This window comes from Ixodes scapularis, unplaced genomic scaffold (assembly GCF_016920785.2).
Source record: "Ixodes scapularis isolate PalLabHiFi unplaced genomic scaffold, ASM1692078v2 PGA_scaffold8__174_contigs__length_109621045, whole genome shotgun sequence".
NCBI lineage: Eukaryota > Metazoa > Arthropoda > Arachnida > Ixodida > Ixodidae > Ixodes > Ixodes scapularis.
This window is the reverse complement of record NW_024609883.1, coordinates 64,817,900-64,844,621: the sequence shown is the minus strand read 5'-3', so window position 1 is coordinate 64,844,621 and position 26,722 is coordinate 64,817,900. Positions and strand designations below refer to the sequence as shown.

Below are 26,722 nucleotides of genomic sequence, written 5' to 3'. Positions count from 1 at the left end.
ATACCCTATTTAATATATTTGTACCCCCTAATGCATATATCACACATACACCTACCAGAAAAAAAAAAATGAAGATTAAATAATGTGCAAGTGGAGTAATGGCCATGTAAATAGTTCACTGTGAAATAGTATATATAAAAAAAGAAAACATCCACAGACTCATTTTACTATGTTTCCTAGACAATATCTCAAGATAAGAGACATATTTAACGAAAATCCTTTGGGACAAGATAAGTGCCTGCCAATCTTTGAAAAACACAACTTCAAAAATGTGTTTTTTAGTATATTTTTGCCTCCATGAGCAGTGTCTCATCCTAATTGGGATTACAAAAATATTAAAAATAGACCGGACAGATGTACCGCTTGTGGCTGGAAGAAAAGAAAACAGTGTTTTACTCGCCGCAATAGCAATGAACAATTCGTCGCAGAGCGCAGTCTCTGTGCAAATGTTTTTTTTTTGGTTTGGACCACATGGTAAAGTTTTAGAACTTACCATCCAAAAAATTATTTGAGCGTTTTTTCTTAAATTTTTAATGAGATAACAGGGCCCATTCCCGGTAACAGGCTCCACTTGTTTTCATGGATTTGCCGGCTCCGTGTGCAACCATTTCCTCGGCGAAAATTGCAGAGGCTGAACATTTGGCGACATATTTATTTTTACGACGAGAAAAAATTGTAATCTTTTATCTCAAACACCCGGTATTTCTTTGTTCTATTCACCGAGATAGGCCCAGTGGGGATTCCTTAAGCCCTACCTTAGAAATGGTCTAATGTTGATGTTAGTGTAATTTTTCAATTCACTTTAATCAGAATGTGGCGTACGAGTGTTTAATTTGTGTTTGAGCCAAGAAAGATTTCCTGAAAAGACGCACACTGGGATATACCATATTTTCCAAACTAGTCCGTGCCCGGCGTATACTCTACGGTGTATCGGGATATACCGGCACGAGGGGCATGTACATAGACTAGTAGGAGGAGAGGATAAAGTGACTTGTTCCACTGCTCGCCATGATGGTACTGTGTCCTAGTTGCTGATACATGGTGTCAGAAGTGGGATTGAGCGGACTCAGGGAAACTTTATGCAGATTCCCTGAGTCCGCAAGTCTGACATTCCCACTCTCTCGGTAAAGAAGGGGGGTGTATCGGGATCATACCTCGGCAAACCTCACTCATGAGGGCCCTCACTCACCCTCACTCACCCTCATCTTCACAGGTGAGGTGAGGGTGAGTGAGTTTCTGAACCAGGAAAATTCATGAGTGTGAGGGTGAGTGAGGGCCGTGAGGGCTGTGAGGGCGGTGAGGGCCGTGAGGGCGGTGAGGGCCGTGAGGGCGGTGAGGGCCATGAGGACGGTGAGGGCGGTAAGGGGTATGAGGGCCATGAGTGCGTGAGGGGCGTGAGGGCGGTGAGTGGCGTGAGGGCCATGAGTGCGTGAGTGGTGTGAGGGCGGTGAGTGCGTGAGGGCCATGAGTGGCGTGAGGGCAGTGAGTGGCATGAGAGGCGTGAGGGCCGTGAGGGCGGTGAGTGCATGAGGTGGTGTGAGGGCCGTGAGAACGGTGAGTGCGTGAGGCCCCCTTCAGATCGAGCATCTTTCTCAGCAATTTTGGTGTTAATGGCGGGTTGTTCTCTAGCTTTCCCTAGATCGACACGAATTGCTGAGATCGGGTCCGGCTCGAAATTAGCAAGCAACTCGGAGCAATTCGAATAGGTTTGAAGCGGCTGCATCTAATCAGGGACGCAAAATTTTCACGTGATATCTCGTGCCGGTGATGATGACACCGAAAGACTTGGTTCTCGTTTGAAATCGATCGTTTTTTGGAAATAAACTGTTTAAAAAAGGTGCATTAGTATTCTTAACGCGATTTAAATGCATAAAAACCCGTTTATAATGCGTAATTGTGTCTAAATAGTGCAAGAAAAATAAAATTTTATGATGACGATGGCAAATTGCGGCAATTGGTTGCTGCGTGTGATCGCGGGCGGCGCGTGTTGCTGGTGTTGCGACGTAAAGTTTCTGGCCGAAATTGCCCCATCTGAAGCTGGCCTGAGTGGCGTGAGGGCCATGAGTGCGTGAGTGGCGTGAGGGAGGTGAGTGGCGTGAGGGTGGTGAGTGGCGAGAGGGCAGTGAGTGGCGAGAGGGCAGTGAGTGGCGTGAGGGCCGTGAGGGCGGTGAGGTCCGTGAGGGCGGTGAGGTCCGTGAGGGCGGTGAGGGACGTGAGGGCGGTGAGTGGCGTGAGGGCTATGAGTGCTTGAGGGCCGTGAGGACGGTGAGGGCTATGAGTGCGTGAGGGCCGTGAGGGCGGTGAGGGCCGTGAGGGCGGTGAGTGGCGTGAGGGTCATGAGTGAGTGAGGGGCGTGAGGGCCGTGAGGGGCGTGAGGGCCGTGAGGGCCGTGAGGGCGGTGAGTGCGTGAGGGCCGTGAGGTTCAGTGAGGGTGAGTGAAGGGCTGAAGGTGAGTGTGACTGTGAGGGTGAGGGTGAGTGAGGGGCTGAACGTGAGTGTAGCTGTAAGGGTGAGGGTGAGTGAGGGGCTTAGGTGAGTGCGGCTGTGAGGGTGAGGGTGAGTGAGGGCGACCTAAAATGCCGACCTCTGATCGGGATATACCGGCACGAGGGGCATGTACATAGACTAGTTGGAGAAGAGGATAAAGTGACTTGTTCGACTGCTCGCCATGATGGTACTGTGTCCTAGTCACTGATACACATGGTAACAGATTTTTGCAAAAAAATGGAAAGCCTGAGTTAGTCTGCACATAAACATTTTTTACACGGCACGCATTGGAAAAACGTTTGCTTTATTAGCACACAACGTAGCTTCTCTTCATTCACGAAGCCTGTCACGTCTCACCATAACAAAACAATCCTGAAAAAAGAATATTCTCGTATAGGCTGCATCTGTAGCTAGTCCTGATCACGTTAAGTTTGAACTTTTTAACAAGTATATTCCACAGGCTATAGTCCAAAAAATATTACATTTTGCTCAAACGCGGGTATTCCGGTTTTCGGAGAAAACGGGAGATGCAACCTGGAGTAGTGAGGAGTGGATCTGCCAAAGTGTTCTGGTTGTGCCGAAACGCAGGTGGTCCACCCCAAGTCGGACGAACAGCGGGAGCGGCTGAGCCAGGCAGTACGCAACATCCTACTCTTCAAGTCACTCGATGGGGTGAGTTGGCATGCAACCTCTTCGTCACTTTGTAGCGTAAAGTTCACATGATGGACTCGTATGATGTACCTGCAGCGGCCTACACCAGTGCAGGAGAGTGTAGTGCGGTGCAGGAGGGTGTACGCAGTAGGGCAAGGAGTTTACTCCACCTCCTCGACCACTAACCTCCACCTGCACCTCCCAACTTCTTGGCTCATTTTCCAAGCTATGCTATCTTCAGTTTGTTTAGCGCTAGGTCGACTCGACGACCCGTTAGTATGCCTCTCGCACAAAACATGTGGTTCAGGCTTTGTAACTTTTGCGAGTCAAGGTGGGGCCCCTAAAGCAAGAAGAGGTTGCATTCGATGAGGAGTTATTACCTCTTTACCCGGGTTGAGCTGTACAGACAATAGGAGCCGAAGCGCTCGACCGGTCCCTTCTCTGCATCTGCTGTCTCCACAAGCTCTATTATCTCTCAGTTTGTCAGTCTGAAATATACTTCGCATTCCATTCGCTGGTTCAAGCTGCAATTCTAAAAAAAAAAAAACTGGCTGGTCTGTCAAAGGGGCACAAAGGGCTGTGTCAGCTTATATTGTTTGCGATAGTGCATCCGGCATATGCTTTAAGGGAGTACACTACCCCAAAGGGTCAACTTTTTAACCTTCGGCTTAATAAAAATGAAATTCACAGTATATACTGGCAGTTACAAGGTAGAATGCAGTGCAAAGTGCCCTCTTTGTACATGAAGTGTGAAAGAGATTATAGTTGTTTTTATCAGAAACACACTGACATTGTTTAGGAAAACTATCGTTAAAAAACTAATGTAATACCCAACATTTTTCTCCACTAAAATGCCTGGAGAGTGCTGCTGTGAAAGAGAAGTTTCCAAGAAGTGATTCATTTTATGCTAACATCGCACTGAGAAATCAAATAAATTTCTTGCCTTTTATCTTGTTGACGAAATCTTAACATCTTTTATAAAAGACATCCACAAAGTAAACAAACAATACCACAGCTGCATTTCCCATTAAATGTCACAAATGAAACAATGAGTGAGCCTCTCGTTTTGTCCCAATACCAAACGATAGTTTTCCTAAAGTGAAATTTTTGCAAAAAGCGGAATGGAGAAACACGTCTTCAAAGTGCTCGAACCTCCACCTTTTCTTGAGGATCAGCGGACCGAAAATAATTTATAAAAAAATAACTATTCCGTGTAAACATGAAACTTTCTGCGAATACTCTGTAGATGTACCACGTCGCTCGGACGTATGCGTTCGTCAACGATTGATTTCTCGACGAATATCTGGATTTGCATACATGGTAAATGGGTGTTGTGATAGTGCCCATTGTGACTTATGAATGACAAGTTTTATGATGTGTGCGCTTGCAAAGCACGGTGGGAGCTTATTGTCGTTGCGTTTGAGTTGAGGATTAAGGTTAAGGAGGAAGAAGTTAAAAGATCATTTCATGGCCCCTTTAAGATGGGCGGCGCTCGTAGATGGGAATACGACAGTGTGCACCCAGTGCAGCTGGTGAAGGAGGTGGACGTAAAACAAACTCGGCAAATTAACATAGTTGGCAACGGGCTAAGAATGCAGTAGAAGCTCCCCCTCCAGCACTCGCTCATAGCCAATTCCACCGGGCTTTGGCCATTCGTGCCACTGAGTGTTATCAAAGGCAGAAAACTCCTGCGTAGGGCGTAGCATCTATTGGGTTCCTAACCCGTCATGGACCACAGAAGAAAAGGTCGGCAACATTTGCACGCATTTTGGCTTCTTCAAAACGGCGGAAGATGCTCTCTAGCGGTGGCCCGCCCCACCTCCTCGAGTATTAGTGCGGTGGAGGAAGGTGGAACGGGTCGTCTGCCAGATTCGCTGCTGTCGGTATCCATCTCGCACGAAGGTCTAGCTTCATTGCTCAGTCACAAAGTCGCCGCCGTGGCAAGTTCGCCAAAGACTAAAGGCCATGGCCTCTGGCGAGAGCTGCAACGACGGCTGCGCTGTCGCACAGGATATGATAGTTGTTTGTGGAGGGAGGGGGCTGCGCAGAAAACAGAACCAATGTCAATACTTGCTTTTTGCCACGCTCCACTCCCGTCTTGTCTTAGCATCTTTGAGCGCAGTGGCTTCCCCAGAGAGCACGCACCTAATATCGGGGCCTCCCATTTTTTTTTCTCTTTTTGCAGCTTCAGATGAAAGAAGTCATAGATGCTATGTTTGAACGAAAGGTAAGTCTGGCAGAGAGCCACTTTTCTGTGACTGTGTGTTGTCACCTTATTCGTTCGACATATCTTGGCTAGGTGGCGCAATCTACCGCCTGTCAGAAAGGGTATTGCCGTTAATATCTTTCCATCTCTTATCCCATCCACCCATCTATTCATGTGTACAGCAATCGAGAAAGTAGAATTCACGTTGTTCTGCACCTTTCTTGTCTCTTAAACAAGGGTTCACTTAAGCCTACGAGTAGTTGGGGCATATGCATTCCGACACATTTCCATCAGGAAAGGCTGGTTCGCACATTTGCAGTTGACCGTGATCTTCCGTATTAAAACCGCTTGCATTTGCTTACGACAAGATCACACACTGGCGCCATCTGTTGGATAGCTCTACAACTCTTCTTATCTGCGCATGCTTTAAGTATCATTTCTCACGGTGGAGTCAATAAGGAAAACCTGGATAATGTGGCGCTTTGTAGCATCGAGTGATAGTTGGCTGTGAATGAGATGTACTGCAGCTAGACGGTTGGGCGAAGCTTCACTGATGCCATGTTTTCGGCAGGTGAAGGCGGGAGAGACGGTGATCAAACAGGGAGATGACGGAGACAACTTCTATGTCATCCAAAAGTGAGTATATTGAAGACTGGTCATGACGCGAGTGTGCAGCGAGATAAAGCTAGCGAAAAAAATATTCCGGTACTGCTTGCTTGCTGGAGCATGTTAAAGGAATAAAGGTTGCCTGTGTACTTGTAATCCTACTTGTAGTTCTGCCTATACTTCCAGCCAGTGTGGTGACACAGTTTAGGTATAGTTTTTTTTTTGTGGTCTCGGAAGACAGAGATAACTGTTCTTTTGTGTTTCTGAGCATTTAATGTTATGGGTAAAAGGAAGCTGATTTTGCACAAAAAATAAAGTAATTTTAGTTTGTGGGTACGAAGCTTTGTTTGGAGGGCTGTCCACGCCCGATACGATTCACTTTGACTCCTGTAGTACACGACTTTTGCCCAACGGACGTGTTTCCTCCGCTTTTGATTCACTTTGAAACGATTGTTGTCAGACGGGAAAACGACCCTCTTCTTGCGTCCTTGGATTGTGCTCATGACGTAGGTCCCAGGATGCTGCAACTCACAGCCTTTATGGTCTGTCAGTCAAGGCCTCCATTGTGTAGTCCCTCCCGAACTTTCCAAAACCAAGAAAGGGGAGGAGACGCCAGCGAGGAGGAGTCGTGCTGTATCACGTTCGGCAGTACGGTTCATGTCCTTTCTGAAATGGTGTCCGTGCACCGAAGCGGACAAAATTTTTTAGTCGTGCCGAAAAATTGCGTCCGGTTGTGTCCTGTGTGGGCAGCCCCTAACTCGCCCAAATCTTCTAGACTTTTTTGAAAAATGTTGTAGTCGTGTTTATTAACTGCCAAAGAATGTTTTCATAAACCGTCATTTATAAAAAAGAACATGATTGTAAACCTGAGACTGGGGCAGGAAGAGAACACAACAGAAGGTAGTAAAAGAGGAGGCAACGTTGAGACGTTGCCTCCTCTTTTACTACCTTCTGTTGTGTTCTCTTCCTGCCCCAGTCTCAGGTTTACAATCATGTTGAGACGTTGCCTCCTCTTTTACTACCTTCTGTTGTGTTCTCTTCCTGCCCCAGTCTCAGGTTTACAATCATGTTCAACTTACACCAGCTCGCCTGCACTCTGACTATTTTTTCGTCATTTATAAACATGCTAGGTTTGTCTCACAAAAACTTTGTTTTCGACGTGGTGGCGGCCTTTTAAGTCACCTGGGAGCAAATTTTTACATTTTTTAAATTAAAGTTGTTTGGTGAGCTTAGCCAGGATATCGCACCCTCAGTGAAAGCCCGCTTTACTCCAGATTTAGTCTGTGGAAGCTGCTCAAGTTTAAGAGTATCGTTGGCCATGAGAACCCCATACATTGTAACGGACGAAATGAGAAAAATATGGTATGAGCAGTATACTCAACCATTCAATATGAAAAATATGGTATGGTTAAGGCCCAAAACACGGCTTCCAGTTGGTTCTGCCTGGTGATAGAAAATTCTGTTGTCTTCAGCAGCGCCCTTTTGACAGTATCTTCCACTTTGGATCGTATTGCTATACTCTGTTTCACTATAACTTGGCAAACTGTTGAGGCTACGACCGCCTCGATCCACTAAGAGCATCGAAGCGACGCATGTGACACCATGTCACGGAGTGTATGTGTCACTGCACCAAATGCGAGTCCTGGAGAAACCTGCTGTTGTCTGCTGGCCAAGAGTCGCCTGCAGCGAAACAAACCAACTTCGGATGAATGTCCACCACCTTAACATTTCCGTCCGCTAGAATAGCAAGCTCTTTTGGAGCCAGTTCATGACACAATCATACGCTCAACTTACCCGCGAATCTGTGGCGGGTGCCAATTCCAGGGCCCAGTGTCGTGTTATGAGCTGAACTGGTCGTTTACACGGTTGCGATCGGCTACGGCCACGGCGCTACGGGGAGAATTAAATCTGCAATGGATACGGATATGGCATCACTCTTTTGGTTTAAATATATGCGAAACTCGTAAATTCATAAGTATTTATTCCTAATTTTTTATGCAATCTCAATAGAAATGGAATTGTGCGAGTTCAATTGCCGTTAAAAGAAAAAGGAGCCCAGAACTACTTTTTGTCGCAGATGGCGCTGCTGTTGTGGCAGTAACGAGGCCTCTGTGGCCTCGGCCATGGAGTGTTATTACGTGCCTTGCTCTGACACTCTTATTGCGTCGCGGGGGCCGCAGCCCTAAAACGGAGTATGCTTTGCCATTCTTTTTTAGTATCATTCACCTTTTAATTCTCGGTAGCTCACGTTAGCTCACTGCAAATGACGGAAGCTGGCAGCTATTGCCAGGGGGGTAACAAAGTCTCAAGAATGAAATCCTATGCTCCAGGTGGGTCTTGTGTTCCTGGAACTCATTAAAAGGATAGAGAAGCCTTTCCCAGTAGTCACTTATTTGGCAGAAATGTTTTTTGAAGAAATGTATTATTTGACATTTTAAAATTGTGAAGAATACATTCAGGGGTGTCCTGAACTGTAATTTTCGCGAGGAACGAGTTGAGGTACTCATAATATGGAAAAACTCCCTCCGTAATAATAAGAACATTATTTTAAAACAAAAAATTTGTTAAAATTTGGTGTTCTTTTATGGTATATCGTTTTTCTTTAGAATCGCATGTGGTACAATTAAATTTTACTTTAGCTTGCACTATAGGTATTCTATTTCACAATAAAACAAAGTTTTGTGGATTGCAATTCTTTTGTTTTTCTGCATTTCCTAACAAAGTTACTTTTTCTTTTACCTTGATAAGCATTACATGTTGTGGAATTGGCCTATAAGGCTGAAACTTTGGATCTCGTCATTCCTGATAGGTTCACCCTGAAATTTGTATTCAATGTGAGCGAAGGGTTCTAAAGTTGACCTTCCCAAGCCATATTTAATAGCAATTGAACAAGTATTAAAGTAAGTGCTTACCGTAATATCTCGAGAGATGTAGCCCACCCAAAATCAATAGCAAATCGGGTGAAAATGAGGAGTGAGATAACTTTCAGTGTGGAATTAAAAAGAAGTAGAGAAAATGCTAGTTTTAGGTTTTGTGACCCACAAAACTTGTGGCTGGGAAGGGCAGTTGCCTTTGCTTCATCGCCCCGATGAACCAAAGACCCTCCCAGTCAGCAGTGTTTGCTTATCTGTTGCTGTGACTAAGTAGCACCATTTCTGCCAAGGTCACCATTGGCCAGGGTTCTGCAATTACTAAAAATAAACTATCTTTCAATGTTTAAAAAAAAAAGAAGAGAATTATGCCAAAATTAGGGGTGGGTTACCTTCCAGAGGTGGGGTATCTCTTGGGATATTATGATAGAAGCTGGTCCTTCCCCCTTCGACTCTCACCTTTCAAACTTGAAACGAGAAGGACTGTCACTCTTTTGGATCTTTCTGGCCTAGACGCTTTTCACTCCCTCTTTGGTTGCGTCTAGTAGTGTTTCAATGTCCCGTATAAAAGTTACCGAAGCTGTTGATTGTGCAACCCCGTCGACAAGACTCGTACGATCAAGAGCAAACCAATCGCGTGGCAAAACGTTGCAGTGTGCTCGGCATCGCGTGTGGCGTCTGGATTTTCTCACTCTGGTTTGCGTTCTCGCGTTTTCGCAGCGGCACGTACAACATCTTTGTGTCGACGGACACGGAGAAGAACAAGCTGGTCGGCAAGTACGAGAACTCTGGCAGCTTCGGGGAGCTTGCCCTCATGTACAACATGCCACGAGCGGCCACCATCACTGCGGTCAGCGAGGGATCCCTCTGGGCGATGGTGAGTGAGACTTTAACGAGCGGAACTCCCATTGGCACGAGAAGATTGAAAGATTCAGTACAGATTAATGCACTTGAAAGCTGGCATTCTTTTTTTTCAAATATCCAAACTAAACATACTTTCAGCGTGTTATTTATCATTTCTAAATTCAATATAGCTACCGAGAAAACAGCAAATGAAGGTGATGCCAGAACCAATGTTCCCATGTTCTTGCGTTTTCCAGTGGGACGACATCATCTGTTGTGTAACTTGCAAGTCAAGCTGGCAGCCTAGGAAAAAAAACGACAGTATTTTTCGCGTCTTTTTTTTTTGTTTTGTTTTGCTAGGCTTAGCCAGCATTCATTTCGCACCATCTAACTTCTTGAAACCTGTCTGAAACGAGATACACTGCCCCCATATGGCCCGTAATACAACATCTGACGCCACGTTTTCAGCGCTGCCAGTAGAACTTCCCGGATCTTCATCACTAGTTCAGATCTGTCTATTAGTGTGTTGAACAAATTTTGAGGCAGATCAGTTACCACCAAAATTTTGGCGGAGCTCCGCTTTAACGAAAGCGAAGCTAGGATTTGTGTAATCGTCGTCATAGCCACTGTCTTCGTAGGCAGGGCTGTCAACAACTAAATTTAGGGGGCTAACATTCTGCTAAATCCAGTGCGACGCCATTGGTCATATGGATGGCGCCACTACGGGTCAGATGGTCATGTCACCATGTGACGGGCATCAGGCCACGTGACCCGTGGTGCAGTCTTGGTGTCATGCGACATGTCAGCAAAGTTTATTATTTAAAGCGGTAGCTTTATAGGCCCAGCCACGCTCAAGTTCACGTCCTCAAGGTCACGTACCATCCGTGGCTGAAGTGCAAGGTCTCGTACAAAATCACGTAATGCCCCTGACTGCAGTTCAAGGTCACATAAGTGCCAGTAGCATAAGCTACGTTCGCATGAGTGCCGGTAGCTGAAGCTGACGTGACCTGTCGTCCTTGAGGTCGTCCTTGAGTTCATTCTAGATGTCGTTCTTGACGGTGTCCTTAAAGGTTGTCCTCAATATGGTCCTAGATTCCGTCTCTGACATTGTCCTAGACGTCGTCTTTCACAACTTGGAGGTCGTCCTGGACGTCGTCGTAGACTTTCTTGAGGTCGTCCTCAACACCGTCCTTGAGTTTGTTCTAGAGGTCGTCCTCAACATCGTTCTAGATGCCGTCCTTGACATTGTCCTCGATGTGCAAGGCATATAACACCACTTAATCACCGTACCATTCTTCGTAATTGTTTTCACTAACGATGTTCCTGTAAAGCTACCATATTTCATTGCGTTTGTTCGAATGATTGTGCGTGTAATTTTTATTTTGTTATCAGATTCCCAACGTTATTAGGTGTAGTAGCGTTCTATGTTAAGTTGTGGCGTAACATCACATCATGTGACGTCACGTGACACAGTGTCATCTGACATGATGTAACATGACCACACCTTGACATTGTTACGTCATGCACGTCTATAATGTCATGCTGTTGTGCTGCCCAGATTTGCATATATGTATATCGCTAATGAATTCTGCACACCGGATATCTGGCAGGAGATCGAAGGAGTGCCTTAAAAACTTTGTTTCTTGCCAACAAGGCCTTACTCGTTTCCCCACTTGCCGCTTATTTGAGGTCCCTGAGACATCTTCCTCCCACAAAAAGCTTTGTGCTGCTACCATCTCTTCTACTAGTACAAAAATTTTCATTTAAGACGTATGGGGAAAACAACTTCTTTACACGCTACGGCACTGTCTATCTCAAACTTGGGAGTCCAGACAAAGAATGAAATCAGTAAAAGATGAAGGGAAGAACTTTGAAAAAGAATTCTTTGTGGATCCCATTGTTCTTCTTTCAAAAGTAGAGGTCCACTCTCCAGATAGGGAATGAAAAAAGGGAAGCCTCGGGGCACCATGTTTTAGTATCTCTTTTCTCTAGCGGCACAACATTTCCAAGCGCCGAACGTCCTTTAGCAGAGTGCGACGGACCTGGACGCTCAAAACGAGAAGTCTACTTCAGCGGCTGCGCAACCTCAGTGGCAAAGAACAACCGGGCGTTTCATGTTTGTTCTGGCATGGCGTCGAAGTGATGCGGTCCTCCCTGGTTCCCTCTTTTTCAGAACCGGCAAACCTTCCGGCGCATCGTCCTCAAGAGCGCCTTCAAGAAGAGGAAGGAGTACGAGACCCTCCTGGAGCGTGTGCCCATGCTCAAGTCGCTCAACGTAAGCGTTGCACCCGTCGTTCCCGCGAGTCGCCACGGCGACCCAGAACGCGTCTCTGGCTCGCACGCCCGCCGTGTCCTCAAGCGTGGTCTCCCAACTTCCACCCGGCGACATAGTAAAGGCATCGGGCCGTCGCACGATGCCGTTACGACTCGGCGGCGGATCCCGCAGACGCCCATTCCACAGGTCGTTCTCTCCGGCAGACGCATTCCGGGCACCATACGGTTGCCGAAGCTTGTCGCCGAATAAGCTATGCTTCGAAGGAACGGCACTTTGGAAATCTTGCCGCTTTGGAATCTGCGTGGCGGGATGTCTGAAGCTTTGTCTGAAGTCGCGGGAGACACTTTATCGTCCTCTGGAAACGTCGGAACGGTCCGGAATGGAGCGAAACGATGTTGCTGGCGCTTTCTGACATTGTACGTAAAGCTCGGAAAACTGCGTTTTCGAATTGTTCCTATCGTCAATTTTGCTCTTGTTGCGCTAGGACACGAAATGGCGGCACTCGTAAGGCAGTCGGTAGGCAGATTGTCGACACTCTGAGCGCAACTTTAACTGAAGAAATTTTACATCTCTTGACATGGTACGACCCACATAGCATAACGAGCTGAAGTTTTGCAGGAGTGGTTCTGTGCCATTAGAGGTTCTTTGAGACAGAACTAGCATTTATGTAAGGTGAGTGGCACATCGGTAGTCTAGCCCCATGCTGCAGTACAGAAGTTTTTGTCTAAATTGGGAGCTAAAAATACATCTACTTTTCGTGTAAGGCCCGTCGTAATATTAGGTGCTGGAGAAAAATCGTCCATTTGCGTCAAGTCCTTATTTAAAACTTTATTGCGTGGAAGCAGGAGTTGGAGTGGCGAGATCGGGTGTGTATTTGGGCTTTTTCGTCGTGTTCTTTAATGGCCGGAACTTGAACAAAGAGAATGAAAAATAAGGATTTAAAGACCCACTCCTGTGGGGAAAGGAGGAGAGAAGAGTGCAAGAGGGGAGAGAGAGAAGTAAACTGGGAACCTGTTTCCTGCCTCTCAGAAGATGATTCTGTAGGTCGGCCTTTAACTTGGATCACCAATTTTCTCCAGTGCTTAATACTTTTAGCAGCTTATTAGGAAAAGCATGTTTTTCTGGCCATCTGGCAGTTGTTTTTTTGTTCCTGGAACATGGGACTAAAATACCACATTTATTCAATTTTTTTTTTTTTTGTAAGAACGATTTGACTATAAAGAGTGGATTTGTTTAGTGAGTGGAGTTACTATAACTGGCTTTGTTATACATAGTAAGTGAGGTTGTTGATTATAGGTGGGTTATCACAGTATGTGATGTTATTATAAATGAGATCATTATGCTATTTCTTTATTATATATGACAAATGAGGGAGATATTGGCACTGATGAACTGCTTATCATGATAAGTGGTTCAAGGTGTAATGACTCATTTTGGCTGGAGTATTGTGTCGAAATCCTAAAGAATGCGTTACGTTCGTCACAGTTGACAGCACAATTGTCATCCTAATGAATTTGCCCAAGTGCAAGGAATTAGTTTGCACTCAAATGCAAACTAATTATATGCATGTTCCTTTATTGAACCATGCAAAAAATAATTATAATGATCCTGTAAAACCTTGTGTTTTGCGTTTATTTTTTCTTCTGTTTCCTGACTTTTGCCAACACGCCCATCAGTTGATGAAACATTTATGACAGAATGGTACTTGAGTTGACCGATGCATACAAATAGCAACAGTGGCACAGTATGGTCACCCATTAATATAGGAAAGCTTGCACTGCGTTACTACGACCGTCGCATGTGAGCACGGTCGTCGTCTCACCAACATGTTTTCACTTCACTCGCAGCACTACGAACGCATGAACCTAGCCGACGCACTCACGCCAAGGTCTTTTGCGGACGGAGAGCTCATCATCAAACAGGTATACTATTCACAAGCCGCTTTCTCAGATTTGTCGACCTCTTATTCGTAATTTGGTATTTGTCTGCGAGGTGGTTTGGGCAAACATGGGTTGTGAGCTGCTGGTCAACACCTCTAGTTATGCGTTAAGGTGGATGTTAAGATTTTTTTCTTCGTTCAATATCTGCATATGCAGTTCATTGCAACTGTTGAATTGCACATGCAGGCATTGTATAACAGCTTACAATGGGTTTGCTCGATTCACCTGAACTGGTGTGGAAAAGTTCAGGGCAGTGTACTTCCTGTATGTGCTTCAAGACAAACTACGCTCACAAATCAAACGGGGTTCAGCGTGGCGAGCGTAGCTGGTGCGAGAGGTGCATGCAAATCGAATGAGCCTCTGTTCGAGGAAAACTTTCTGTAGCATTTCAGAAACAAAGAGACCGCACGCACAGTTTTGATCTGTGCTCAAAGTGTCCAAGCACATGTGCACCCATAAAATTTACGTGCATGGCTATGGAAAGTTGTCCGGGAGTACAGTATTGAAGCCAGTCTAGGTATCAAGTAACATATGGTTCGTAAATTTGTGTACCTTCGGTTTCCTTTTTTTTGGGGGTGGAAGGGGGAAGGGGAGAGGGGAGGGGGAGGGAAGGGGAGGGGGGCCATGTTGCACAAAGTCTGAATTGTTGCTTTTGCTCATCCCTGGACCAGAGTACTTCAATATGCTACTGGTCACGAAACTTTATCCAAAGTTTGGTACAGGATCAAACACTGTTTCTAGGAGCACCACAGTTCCGGAGGAGGCATTCTCTATTGGTCACCCCACCCTCAGTGAGCCACTCCGACTTCGCAATTACTAGTATTAAAAAAAAAAAATATATATATATATAAGTATTTCTTGTACATCGACGTTTCTTTCACATCTGTGATTGATCACTGTATGCAAGTGCCGGTCATTCTTTATTGATATCTGATTACAGAACTTTTAAATAAGTTTCTTTTACGCATGATTCTAACCGGAGACGAGAAATGACAATGGACAAACACAGGCATCTCAAACTTGGCTGAATAGATTTTATTCACACATTATGTTTTATATGCCACCCTCTCGCGCAACCTTTACCGAGTTTGCACACATTTGCCAGATCCATCGTTACACCCTCCGTAACACATCCAACGGTACAAGACTCAGACTTCTCTAACAAAACCGTATCAAGGTCACCAAAAAAAATAATCAAGATTTTGTACAATGTTTCTTTTTCTTCTTTCCCGACACTTACAAAAGTAAAAGCCTCCGCATGCCGCATCCAGTGCGATTGAAGGGGGGCTAATACAGTTTCTCACAGAACCAATCCTAACTGTTTCTTTTAAAACTCTTTTTGCTCAGTTTTTCTCTCCACTTAGCACAATAGTGTCCTCCCCCACTGGCAACCATTTATCGCACTCTTCTACGTGCCTCGCAATTTCAGAGTTTGTTGCATTATTCCTGACATCTCTCTTGTTCTCTAGTAGTAATCTTTCATTTAAACGGCACCTTGTTTGTCCGACGTAGGAGAACCCACGGGCCACTGGAATGTCGTAGACAACACCAACCTGGCATCTTAAGGGGGGCTTTCCTTGTGCATTCTCAAACAACCCCGAAGTCCACCTGAAAGTGGCCTATTAAACTCATAGTTTGTAGTAAAGACCATTTTCACCTGGAACCTTTCAGGTTGGAATCACGCGCGACATTAACCAGCCTGCCCGTTTATTAACTTCGTCTTCCATAAGCTTATTTTGTTTGTTTTCAAACAAAAACTGTGTTTTTTGCGAGCGAAAAAGAGCCAGAAAACTGAGCTTAGGAGTTCGCAGTGCCTCTGTTCGAGGGCGCTAGTTGCGATGCTGAAGTTTGACGGCGATAGCGGTATTGAGGAGCCGAAGGTGCTTACTCTAACGGCAATCGCCGTCGGTGCGATGCCGTACATGGTCGCGTACCAAGCTCTCCCGTAACGCTATGGAGAAGTTTTGTGACCGGCGGCATGTTGAAAGACTCTGCCAAAACTAGCAGTCTGCTTATCATCTGCCTGTCGTTTGCCGACCGTGGCATGCACCTGGACATGTGCCTCGTACATTTTTTACCTGTTTTTGCGAAACACGTAGCCCGTTCATAAGAGTCTCTTGCAATCTTTCCTTGCAGGGGGACGAGGCGGACGGCATGTATTTTCTAGAAGATGGCATGGTCAGAATAGTCGTTAAAAAAAATGTGAGTGTTCCTCCTCTTTCACTTTCTCACAGTTCACGCAGTCACCCCCTTTCCGGGGTGTCTTCTTTTGGGGAACGCCGAAAAGAATTGAAAAAAAGTGTGACAGGTGTCCTCCAACTTTCCGATCCTGAGGGACCCCATCTGCCCCGAAGGGAAGTCTAAACCCTTTCTGGTGTCCGCATTGGTGCTCTAATGTGGTGTGGACATCTACAGACCTCATAAGCAGCAATGCGCATCTAGAGAGCATTTCGATCATAGTTACGCATCACCGAGTGACTTAGATCTACTAAACGGTGCATCGAACTGGGAAAATACTTTACCCGTGGGACAACCTAAAATTTGGGAGCCGAGGAAATATTAGAGCCGAGGGAATTCGTGGGAATACTCTACGAGATCTTCGGGTTCCTAGAAACCCAGCTTGAGAAACCGTGGTGCTAGGAGAGGCGACACTGATCAAGTTCTAATTGAAGCAGATGATTCCTTGTTTATAAATCTACTAACGGTCGGCGAATCTAACAATCTTAGTGGCGTTGGCATGCATATGTGCGTCAGCCTTTCACGGTTGTTTGCGCCTAGCTGGCACTGTCGCAACGGGCATTTTTCGATTGCGCCAAGTTGGAACTAATCAATCGGACTTGTAGTATGTAACTTTAATGATCTACTCGCGTTACTCTATCTTCAAATGGTTGGGGGAGTAACTTGGTATTTTAGAAATACTCTTACAAAACAGCATTTAGTAACCCGATTACTTTTGCAAGTAATATATATCCACTTAAGGGGGAACACTGGTCTTGGAGCTTTTCTTCTTATTTTATTACTAAACCGAATGAAATTGCACAAGCTTGTTCAGTTTTTTGTGCTGATTTCATATATCTGGTAATTTTCTCAGTCAGTAGAATTGTCCTCAAGATAATTAAAACTTGCCGGCCTTTGTTTGGAGGAACGATAGGGAAAAAACTGCTCAACAAAATATCCTTTTTAACAGATGGCTAGATACTATGAAGTGTAGAGAATACAATGTTGGAAGTACTTTTAAGATAAACACAATATTAATGATTTTACCACACATTGAAGTTCAGTGCTCAATGCATGGCTAACAAGTAATAAAACAAAAGATCAAATAGAAAATTTTCTAGACTTATATTAAAAAATCTGCTCTCAACATTGTATGCTTCACACATTTAGCTACACATTTCAGGAGAGGTTATATTTCTATCTGCTCTAGATGCTGGGATATCCCTCCTGCAAATTTTCAACAATTACAAAAATTGTGTTTTGTGAAAACAATATTTTAGTCAACTTCAACACACAATAGGCCCGCATAGACATTATAAATTGATTTATAGCTCAAATATTCATCTACGAAATTAGAAGTCTGGTAGGTCCAGAAGAACAACAGCCATTGCCATTTTCAAAAGACTGCAGTTTTAGGCAGTTTTTGGCTTCAAAGACCCATGTCCGTCCCCCCTTAAGCTACATCCGCCCTTTTTTTTTTTACTAGGGGGCGGGAATAGTTTGAAAAGTAATTAACTTCGACTATTTCTGCTAGGCACTTTGCAATTTCTTGCATTTAGTCTGATGTTTCGGATAGCACCATGCTTGTGCGGAGAGGAGCGAGCTGTCGGACTCGAATTTCCAGAGGCAGTGCAAGCAAATGAGGCTTTTTGGTAATGGCGTTTTCAAATTCGCTTGTTCTGTAATTAGCTGCTCGACTGAATTGCAGAAAGGTGGTAACTTGAGTGCATGTTCAAAGTAATGAATCACTTTTTTTTTTACTGTTTATTACTCTACTTGAATACTTTACAGGCTGAAGTACTGTTTTCACAGTTTTATTGGGTACTCAATAACTTTAAAGAGAATACTTTTGTTTTTTACCTTTGGTAATCTGACACCGAGCTTGCATGCCCATTGAGCAATTGTCTGTCTCCTTGGTTTAGTTGAGTTGCACATCTGTAGTTTCTGATACGCAACGTGACTGAGCACTTTGCCACCTCGCTTTCCAGGGAGGCACCGAAATGGAGGTGTCTCGCGTCAGCAAGGGCGGCTACTTCGGAGGTACGTATTTGCAGTGAACAACCATTCTTCGCGAGATGCCTTTGATTGCAATTGGGTGTCAAGTTAAATTTTAATCAACATGTAGGCTATACAAGAAGTTTACCCAGAAGAACTGCATGCACTGTTCTTCTATGTGACCTGCTGAAACGCGTGGGCAGCGTTTGCAAGCTTGTATTCTTGGCATTGTCTATTTTGTGTAACATTTCCAAGGTTAGCATAGCTTCCGCAGTGCTCAAACCCTAGTTTCATTTAACATCTTGTTTGCACAAGGATGCATGCGAATGAGATGCAAGTGGAAGCCACATGCTCTTGCAGCAGCGTGGGGCTGCTGTAAGGGTGGATCTATGGGTCAAGCTTGGGGGGGTGCAAGAAACGGGTGAAACATTGAATCACGGAGATTGGATATTTTTTCAACATGTAGAGTAGAGTATTTTTGTCAACAGGATTCTTATATATTTGCTTTTAAAACAGAGCTATTAATGGCTAGTCTTTTAAAACGGAGCTATTAATGGCTAGTTCCCCCAGTATCATGTCCATCAGCAAACAAATGATGACACGAAACTCTGGACAGGTACCACTGTCGCTCATAGATGGCGCAACCTTTTCAACCTCTCCACTCTGGCTTGCCGGCTTGCAGCCGCCCATTACTTCACTTCCACCAGAGTACAGCTTCGCTAGTCTTCCTTTTTCACCAGAGTGGAAAGGCTGAAAGTTTTTTTTAATACAGTTTGTTCATGTGCACATTTGTATCAACAGGATCTCATACTTTTGAACCAAGTTAGTTTGAAGCCATCATTTGGGATGAAATTTTGGCTTGAATCTCGCGTCAGAATGACAGGTTACCTCAGTCCTGAACCTTCACGCTATTTTAAGAATTTTTTAGTTTCTGAAACCACCTAAGGTTTCTCGTTTCTCTGGGGAATAACCTTCTCTGGTCAATCTCTGCCTCGTTTTCGTGCTCCACTATAAAGACTTCACAGTGAAGGCTGACATCTGATGTAGTAAAGATGTGGACATTGTGTAGTCGTAACGGCCGGGCTTGCAGCACTGGTATATTTCTATAAAAAAAAAAATTTACTTTGCTATAGACCTTTTAATGCGAAAGCATTAACTGGTCTCATGGAGCAAGCTGACGTCATCAGTTTGAAGCGCGAAAACGGCTCCTAGTTTCCGCGTGCCTTCAGTTCCATTGGCTGGCGCGCGTCGACAGGGCTCCCATCGGCCGCTGCACCATGGCCTCCGAGATCCCGAAGCGTGCGCGCGCTAGTATGCAGCAGACGACAAAAGGAGTGGACAAGCAGACGACAAAGGGAGCGGACGAGCGGCTTGCATGCTTTCGCATTCACAACTCATAAGAAATGCTTAGGTGTACCTCGAGCTTTTTTCATATTCACTCTCGTTGCCCCTGCTAAGTGGTTCGGTATCAGGCTTACGATTGAGTGGTGTACAGAGATATTGTACTTTAGTGCTGGTTTTGAACATATTTTTGTGCATAATATGACTACATTGTGTGCCACATTTCCTTTCAGAACTGGCGCTACTGACGAAAAAGCCGCGGGCAGCCACGGTGTATGCCGTGGGCGCCGTCAAGCTTGCCCGTGAGTTGCTGCCGCTTTCGTTTTCACGCGTCTCCTCATTGCAAAAACAGTTTGAGTACAACGGGCAGTTCTTGGTTTAATGGATGAACCACAGATGTTCTGGGGTAGGCGTGTGCAAGTAGTGGATTATGAGTTTGAGGTGAATTCGGAGCGAATAGTGGTCTTAGCCGAACATGTTCTAATCGGATATGGAATATTTTTTCAACACTGTTCACTACCTGTACACATGCTCATAAACAGAAACCTTTTTTAACTCGTGAAGGTCGTTCCCAAGCTTCCACTTGTCCATTTTCACGCTAAGTTAAGTTTAATCCTGCTATATTTATGCTCTATGGCCTGAGATAGTCCTATGTCTACATTAGGATGGCGGGTAGATGACGGATTTTACGTAAAATTAAACCTCGCTAGAAGTGCCAACTGTACCCAATTGAGGGGATTTATAAATTTGGCTTTATACAAATACCCTTTCTTCAATCTCGAATTAAAAAAAAAAAAAAAAAAAAAGAGAAAATTACGAATGATGAATGTAGGTAGTCATCGGGGCATCTCCGACTGACATATAGTGCTCTTGCATAATAGCCAGTTTAATTTTGAAAATTTTGCTGCTATGTTGACATTGACATTCACAAAGTTTCTGTTTCTTTTTAAATACAGAAAGCACTTGCAAGCAGCATTCTGCTTTGAAAGTGTTTTTCTCCTAAACATGCAACTGCAGTAATTGTACATTTCAAAGTGTGCACCTTGGAGAAGCATCGTCCGCAGAAGCGAGCTCCGCAGGTGTTGCTCCTCTGCGGTGCACCGGTGCGAAGCGTGCTCATCGGGGCCAACCTGCCGTGATCAAAATTTGGAAAAATACGGATATCGCAGTTCATCTCAAAGCGAATATCGAGTAGCTCCTTATCCCAAACTACTATTTGAAAATTCAAATATTTTGCACAATTTATGGGCGATAATGCGGTGCATTTATTATATTTATTTATTTTAAACATACTGCCAGCTGCGAGGCCAAAGCAGGTTGGTAGACGTGTTAGAAGCACCTTCGAGATTTAAAAAATGTTATCGAAAAATGTAGGCACATTAGCACTACCTTACAGCCGTCATCAATGGACGGTTCTGTTTGTTGGTACCAAATAAAGAGTTTCTAAGAGAGTCCGTGTTGAAGTGATGAGGCATAAGGTACTTGTCCCGTGTCATCTGCTTTGTGAAAAAAATTAAGGTATTTCTGCAACCTGTTCAGCATTCTGGGGACAATCATTTAGTAATTAGTATCTTTAAGACACCCTCGTCTCGAAAATATGTGTCGTTTCTCGTTTCATTTAGACAACATCCTGGTACCTGATGTAATTTTGGGTGCTAGCTAGACACAATATCAGCTTTTTTTTTCCCTGTATCTTTCGGTTTTAAATATCACGACTTCATGGCAGCCATTTATGCCCAACTTTTTTTTTACAATATGCTTATTAAAAACTATGGCAAAACACGTCTTTCTTAGCATTCAGCAAATAGAGCGCACAAAGGCTATTCTTACAACTTTGAAAACATTATAAACATGTTTGTTCACTGGGAAATAGAAATTATGCATTATTGGTGATCCCAGTTCGAAACTGTTATATAATGCTAATTTTTTATTTGCTCACTGGTTTACCAGGTATCAACCTGCAAAATAATTTCTCAGGTCTAATGGTCCTGGGAGAGCAGAGGGCAAATAAGTCTGGGAAAAACTTTTTCAAACATGCTTGTAAACAGCCTGGATATATGTGACTTTGAATAAATATAAATAAATCAATCTATGCTTTCCAAGTATATAGCTGGAAAGCGTCCAGTTAATGCATACAAGCAGACATACAAAAGACAGGCTGTTCGCCACAGACACAATGGCAGAATTGTCTGCGGTTGCGCTCCAAGTATGTTTGGCTTCATGCACATGTATGCTTCAAACATGTCTAAAGGCAGTTCTTGTATGGCCAATAGGACAGGAAGAAACGCGCCTCAATGTCTGCCGGCTGTCTTTTCTACGACGCGTTAACAGTATGACTGCGGCTTTAACAACTGTAGTGCTCAGAATGAGCTCTTCACATGCCTATGCGAGGCCTAAACCAGGATCGGTTTTTGTTGACACGTGGGAGTTGTTGCAAGAGAAGCCATTGCCAGGCCTTCCTTTCGGTCTTTCCAGTTCTGGACGTCTCTGCATTCGAGCGACTCTTGGGGCCCTGCAAGGAAATCATGATGCGAAACATCGACCAGTACGAAGAGCAGATGGTCCAAGCGTTTGGATCCAAAGCCAACGTCTCGGACCTGCGATGATGGGGCAGCTTCGGAACACTTCCCTCTTCTCTCATTGCCGCCCCTTCCCTCTTTTCCCTAGCTGTCCACCCCCCCCCCCCCCCCCCCACAGACTTCCGGGCATTCCCCAGAAATCCGTAGTCGGATGACGACGTTGTTCCGAGGCCAGAGTCTGGTGTTTCTGCCTCATTCTTTCCCTAAGTCGGGCCCCTTCCCGCCGTTGTCAGCGCTTGTCTCCGTGACCCAATTGTGTTTTTTTGTTTTTTTCTGAGAGTATGGGACAGTCTGTGAATCTGGCAGTCCTATTGGTTGGTTGGCAAGCGCACAGACGGAGGACCGACCGGTCAGAGGGAACGGTCTGCCATCGACGCAAGGATCGGCGCGTTTTTCCGACTCTTACTCGTGTTTTTAGGAAAGAATAAAGGGAAGGGAGCGCGAATCGAGCGAATCTGATTGGTCCGTTTGAAATGCGCTTAAGAGGCAAACTGGCCAGTCGGAGAAAGCGGCGTGGGAACTGAGCTCTCTGGTTTGTCGAGCGGGGGCAGCGGACAGCGTGTTGTCAGGGAAGAACGGGATGGGGCATGCACGGTCTTAAACGGAAGGATCCCCATTGGTCGGAACTGTTTTGTTCCCGACCAGTGGGAGGCGGTTTCCGATTCGTGGAACAGGGGCGACGACAGGCATCCTTTCCTGCCATAGTTGTGTCTTTGAGGAAGGAAAGAAGTGTGGGGGCAAAACGTTTGTAAAAGGAAGCGCATCTATTGGTCGGTCGGTTCGCACGAGGGACGAGGATTAAGCCGTACGAAGAGCGGGGCAAGATGAAACTTCTTCACGATTGGTGGAAATGACTGGTCGGATGAGATTGAGGGGCCAGCAATTTGTGGGACAGGGAGGCGTGCAGTTTGTTTTCTCTGCACGTTTCTCGAGGCTCCTAGGTTGTCCGGGTGTGCAAGTTTAGTGCTGCTGAGGTCGCTTTGAATCCATTTCAGTTATTTCAGCCGGGCGAGTTGAGTAGCACCTAGGACATCCCCAGACTTCCTTCGCGTGACCGTGAGATACCTCTCCCCGTCGGGTTAGTTTCTAAAGTCATTGTTAACTCCATCAAAGTGTGCGTCCAACGCCACAAGCAGCGAAATCCGATTTCTGATCACTTTTCCGACTTTTGCCGGGTTGACCATCGGAATTTATTGGCCGTGAAACTAATTTGATGAGACAACTGCAAATACCCGTCAGTTATAACCTTGCATGGGAATGCATTTCCGGCACACTTGAGGTGCATATCGGAAATGCTACCAATTTATTGATCCGACCGTGGAAAGCAAAAGCCTCCCCGTCGGCATAAACCAAACAGAACGCCGATTTCGATTGGAATTCTTGTACGCCGACGACCGTTCACAACTTTGTGCTCAATCCTGCCCCCCATTGTGAATGCCTCGAGACATGGCGTCAGTCGCAACGCGTCGGGCTTTCTTTTTTGTCTCGTGCGTGGAGCCGTCGATAGAGTTTAGAGCAGTACAGTGGGGAACAGAGCTTGCGTAGCTCGAGAGCAGGGGATCGTGTCGACGCGATGCTGTCTGTACTACGTGGGTTTGTACCGAACTGGCGTGCACTTTGTCGGTTACTAAGAGAGTCCCTTAGATTGCACTTGCCACTTTTTTTTTCTTCTGAATCAATATCTCTAGGAGCTATCGTCGAAGGGCCCCGTGAACCTTGTTTTTCTGCGCACCCAAACGTCGTGCCGGGCGTACGTTTGCTTCGCAGTTTTATTTTGTACGTGTCACTTTGCAGTAGGCATTGTAGAGCTCTTCCGCTCAATGCGGTGTCGTGCCGTTAAATTTGGAAGGCAAAGGAATGTTGTCGGTTTAATTTTTTTTCTGTCGCTCCATGGCAGTTTTCGTTGACACATCTGCTTGTTGGTTTCTTTTTTTAGCACCAACCGCTTTACTCGCTTTTTTTTTTTGTTTTTAGTCATAGAACTTTTTTAGGCATATATTTCGTCACCGGTTCGAAGTTCTGGCATGTGGGTTCGCGCTGGGCGTCCGAACCCACAAGACATTTGTCGTTTGTGTGGACGTCGCCCTGACGACGGGCGAATCGGTTCACGAACCTGGGGTACGCTGTCGACTATAGGCCGTCGACTGCTAGGAGCTTGTTCGGCTGAATTGTGCCCGGGTTTTCCACGTCGCAACTCGAGAGAACCGTCTTCCGCCCGGACTGCGAGAATGACTCCCACGGAAAGTGCTTTTGGTTGTTTCTCCGGTTCGCGTTGCACGGCCAATAGTATGATAAACACACTTGCGATCATAAGGTAGCGCACCCTTGCCAGTATCGCAGCCAAAAGGTGGAGCCAACTGCCGGTGACTTCTAGTTTGCACTACGGACGACTGTAACTTTTGCTAGTGCCATGTTTGTTTTGTTTTCGTAAATGAAGCGACGACGTAAATTTGGGAAGGTTGACCCCGCACATGAAGGAATTGCAGGTTTGTGGCATGTTTTCGACCGACCGTGTTCATAACGGGGGAGACGTATACCATACGGCAATTCATTCTCCAAACTGTTTCTTTCTGTGTGTATGTGAGTAATTAATGTGTGTATGTGCGTGCGTGTCGGTGTGTTCGCAAAAATTGCACGTGTGAGAGGGCGCTCGTTCGTAAGACTCTGCCGCACGCCGAGCTTCTAAAGAGACGAGCCTTTGCTTGCGCGGCGCAGAACTTTTGTTAGAATAGTTTTTTTTATGTTTCAGAGATTACGCAAGCTAGAACGAGAACAGAGTTTACGACCCTTTGTTTTTCTTCTAGTTTCTTCCCCTTTTAAGAGCAATCTATGACGAGTTGTGTATTGTACCCTTTTCTTCTTTTTTTTTTTTTTTTTTTGCCGGAGCCACTCTATATTCCATGTACTGCGTACTGGACTACCAATGTTACTTGTTGAAGCTAGCATAGTCACAATGTATGTTTTCGTTGTCCTTCCGGCTCATTCTTTTCGTAGTGTCGTTAGTGTCACTTCTTTTAAGACTCGCGCGTTTGTCATGCTCGCTGTGCAAAGATCCACGGAGCTGGTGCGAACTCGCTAGCAGACGAGGTGTGTGTGGGGCGCCGCCATTCCGGCACCGGACGTTTTGTACCGAACGGTCGACGGAGCTCGGTCTTTGCGTCACGTTACGACGGCAGGGTCTCAAATACTGCTGCGAAATTGGCGCCAAAAATCCTGGGTTCAACTATGCATCACAGATATGCCCAGTTGAGAAGTGGTGGCAGACGGGATGCCAATGTTGCCAGCTGTAGAGCCGGGCTCTCTGTTCACACCACGGCCACATTGGTAGAACGATGGTGCGACTTTATTTTCTTTTCGCCCGCGATCCCGAAATTCTGCCGAGTCGTTCGGAACTGCTTTCGTGAATGGGGAAAACCAGAACCTGCCAGTGCTCTTGCCTCGCATGCCAGCGCCATCTGGTGGCAACACGAGGGATGCGAGTCCACCACACACGCACGTCGAACGCGCAAACTGCGTTCGTGAGTTCTGGTTTCTCTTCTGTTCACAACTGAATATGCTCGCCAGACGTTTTTCCCAAATTGATAGTAGTTTCTTAACCCAGGAGCATTGTTCACGAACCGACGTTCCGTGACGCGTCTGCTAAACCATTTTTACTGGTCTAGTTCCACCTGCTGCACTGTCCCGTGCTGCCGCCTGTATTTCCAACAGCGAGCTTCTCCAGTATTCTTTGCACACCGTCAAACTCGCTGTCGTCTGCAGACGACGACTCGCACCTTGCTCACGGCAGACGGAAGACACGAGCAAAGTCGCCCACCAGCCCGAAGCACCTCTCGACAATACCGTTACAGATGCAGAGTATTCTTCTCCCGTTGAGGGCAAAAGAAATGACAAAAAAAAAAGACTGTTGTGGTATGTTGATGGAGTTGTTCCGTACCGTTTTTTGCATTGTCCTCGACGCATCCGACGTTTCTCTGTGTCTCTCATGTTTGCCTCCCCCTTCTCTCTTCGACGATGTGGAAAAGTGCTACTAGTACTACCTTGTTCCTTATCATGTGCACACGATCGAAAATAACATTGCGTCTGGCTCTCTCGCCCGTTTCTTTTTTGCAATTTTGTACGGACTGTTCTTTAACACTTTTTGTTAACGTTTTTCTTTGACGTTGCTTTGTTGTTGAAGTTCCCGAGTTTCTTTCGACCCTGCATCCCTTTCTTCTTTCGTTTCGTTGCAAGGAAGGAGCCTTTTCTTTATTTTTCTTTTATTTTTCTTCTCTCCGCAAATTGTAGGTGTATATTTATGAATGTTGAATTTCGACTCTCGAGCACGCTGGGAATAAATGCGGGCTGTACGACGGAAACTTCGCACGTTGTTCGTCTGCTTTCTTCGGCGCTTGCACGTGCCAGCATCGAGACGATTGCCCGAACCTACGGCCACTAAATGGTTCTTAATTGCGAGGAAATTCCAAAGATTAGTATAATATTGCTCTCTTTAGGTGCGTTGTAGTACATTATACAGAGACGCGATTGATTTTCGAGCAGCCAAAAGTCAATTATGGAGCAGCAAAAAGTACTTTTGGAGCAGAAGCACACGCTTCATTTTTGTTCATGCCACTGTGAATGATTTCTGTGTTGCCTATCCAGTTAAAAAACGCGCATGCTTCGCCTTCACACTTCTGTGCAATGGCAGATTTCATTTCCTTAAACACAGAACTAGC

General features: G+C 45.5%; 1 protein-coding gene across 2 annotated transcripts in view; it reads left to right on the top strand.

The window, feature by feature from the left end:
• The window catches only part of LOC8038748 (cAMP-dependent protein kinase type II regulatory subunit), a 199,943-nt gene extending 173,574 nt beyond the window's left edge, over window positions 1-26,369 (top strand). For both annotated transcript variants that reach the window (XM_042286868.1, XM_042286867.1), the window contains exons 4-13: window positions 3,076-3,159; window positions 5,324-5,365; window positions 5,916-5,980; window positions 9,541-9,697; window positions 11,837-11,938; window positions 13,786-13,860; window positions 16,015-16,080; window positions 18,084-18,135; window positions 19,665-19,733; window positions 21,907-26,369. In XM_042286868.1, the coding sequence (XP_042142802.1) occupies window positions 3,076-3,159; window positions 5,324-5,365; window positions 5,916-5,980; window positions 9,541-9,697; window positions 11,837-11,938; window positions 13,786-13,860; window positions 16,015-16,080; window positions 18,084-18,135; window positions 19,665-19,733; window positions 21,907-22,037 (843 nt within the window). In that variant the 3' untranslated portion in view covers window positions 22,038-26,369. The remainder of the gene's footprint in view (window positions 1-3,075; window positions 3,160-5,323; window positions 5,366-5,915; window positions 5,981-9,540; window positions 9,698-11,836; window positions 11,939-13,785; window positions 13,861-16,014; window positions 16,081-18,083; window positions 18,136-19,664; window positions 19,734-21,906) is intronic.
• The last annotated feature ends 353 nt before the right edge of the window (window positions 26,370-26,722 follow it).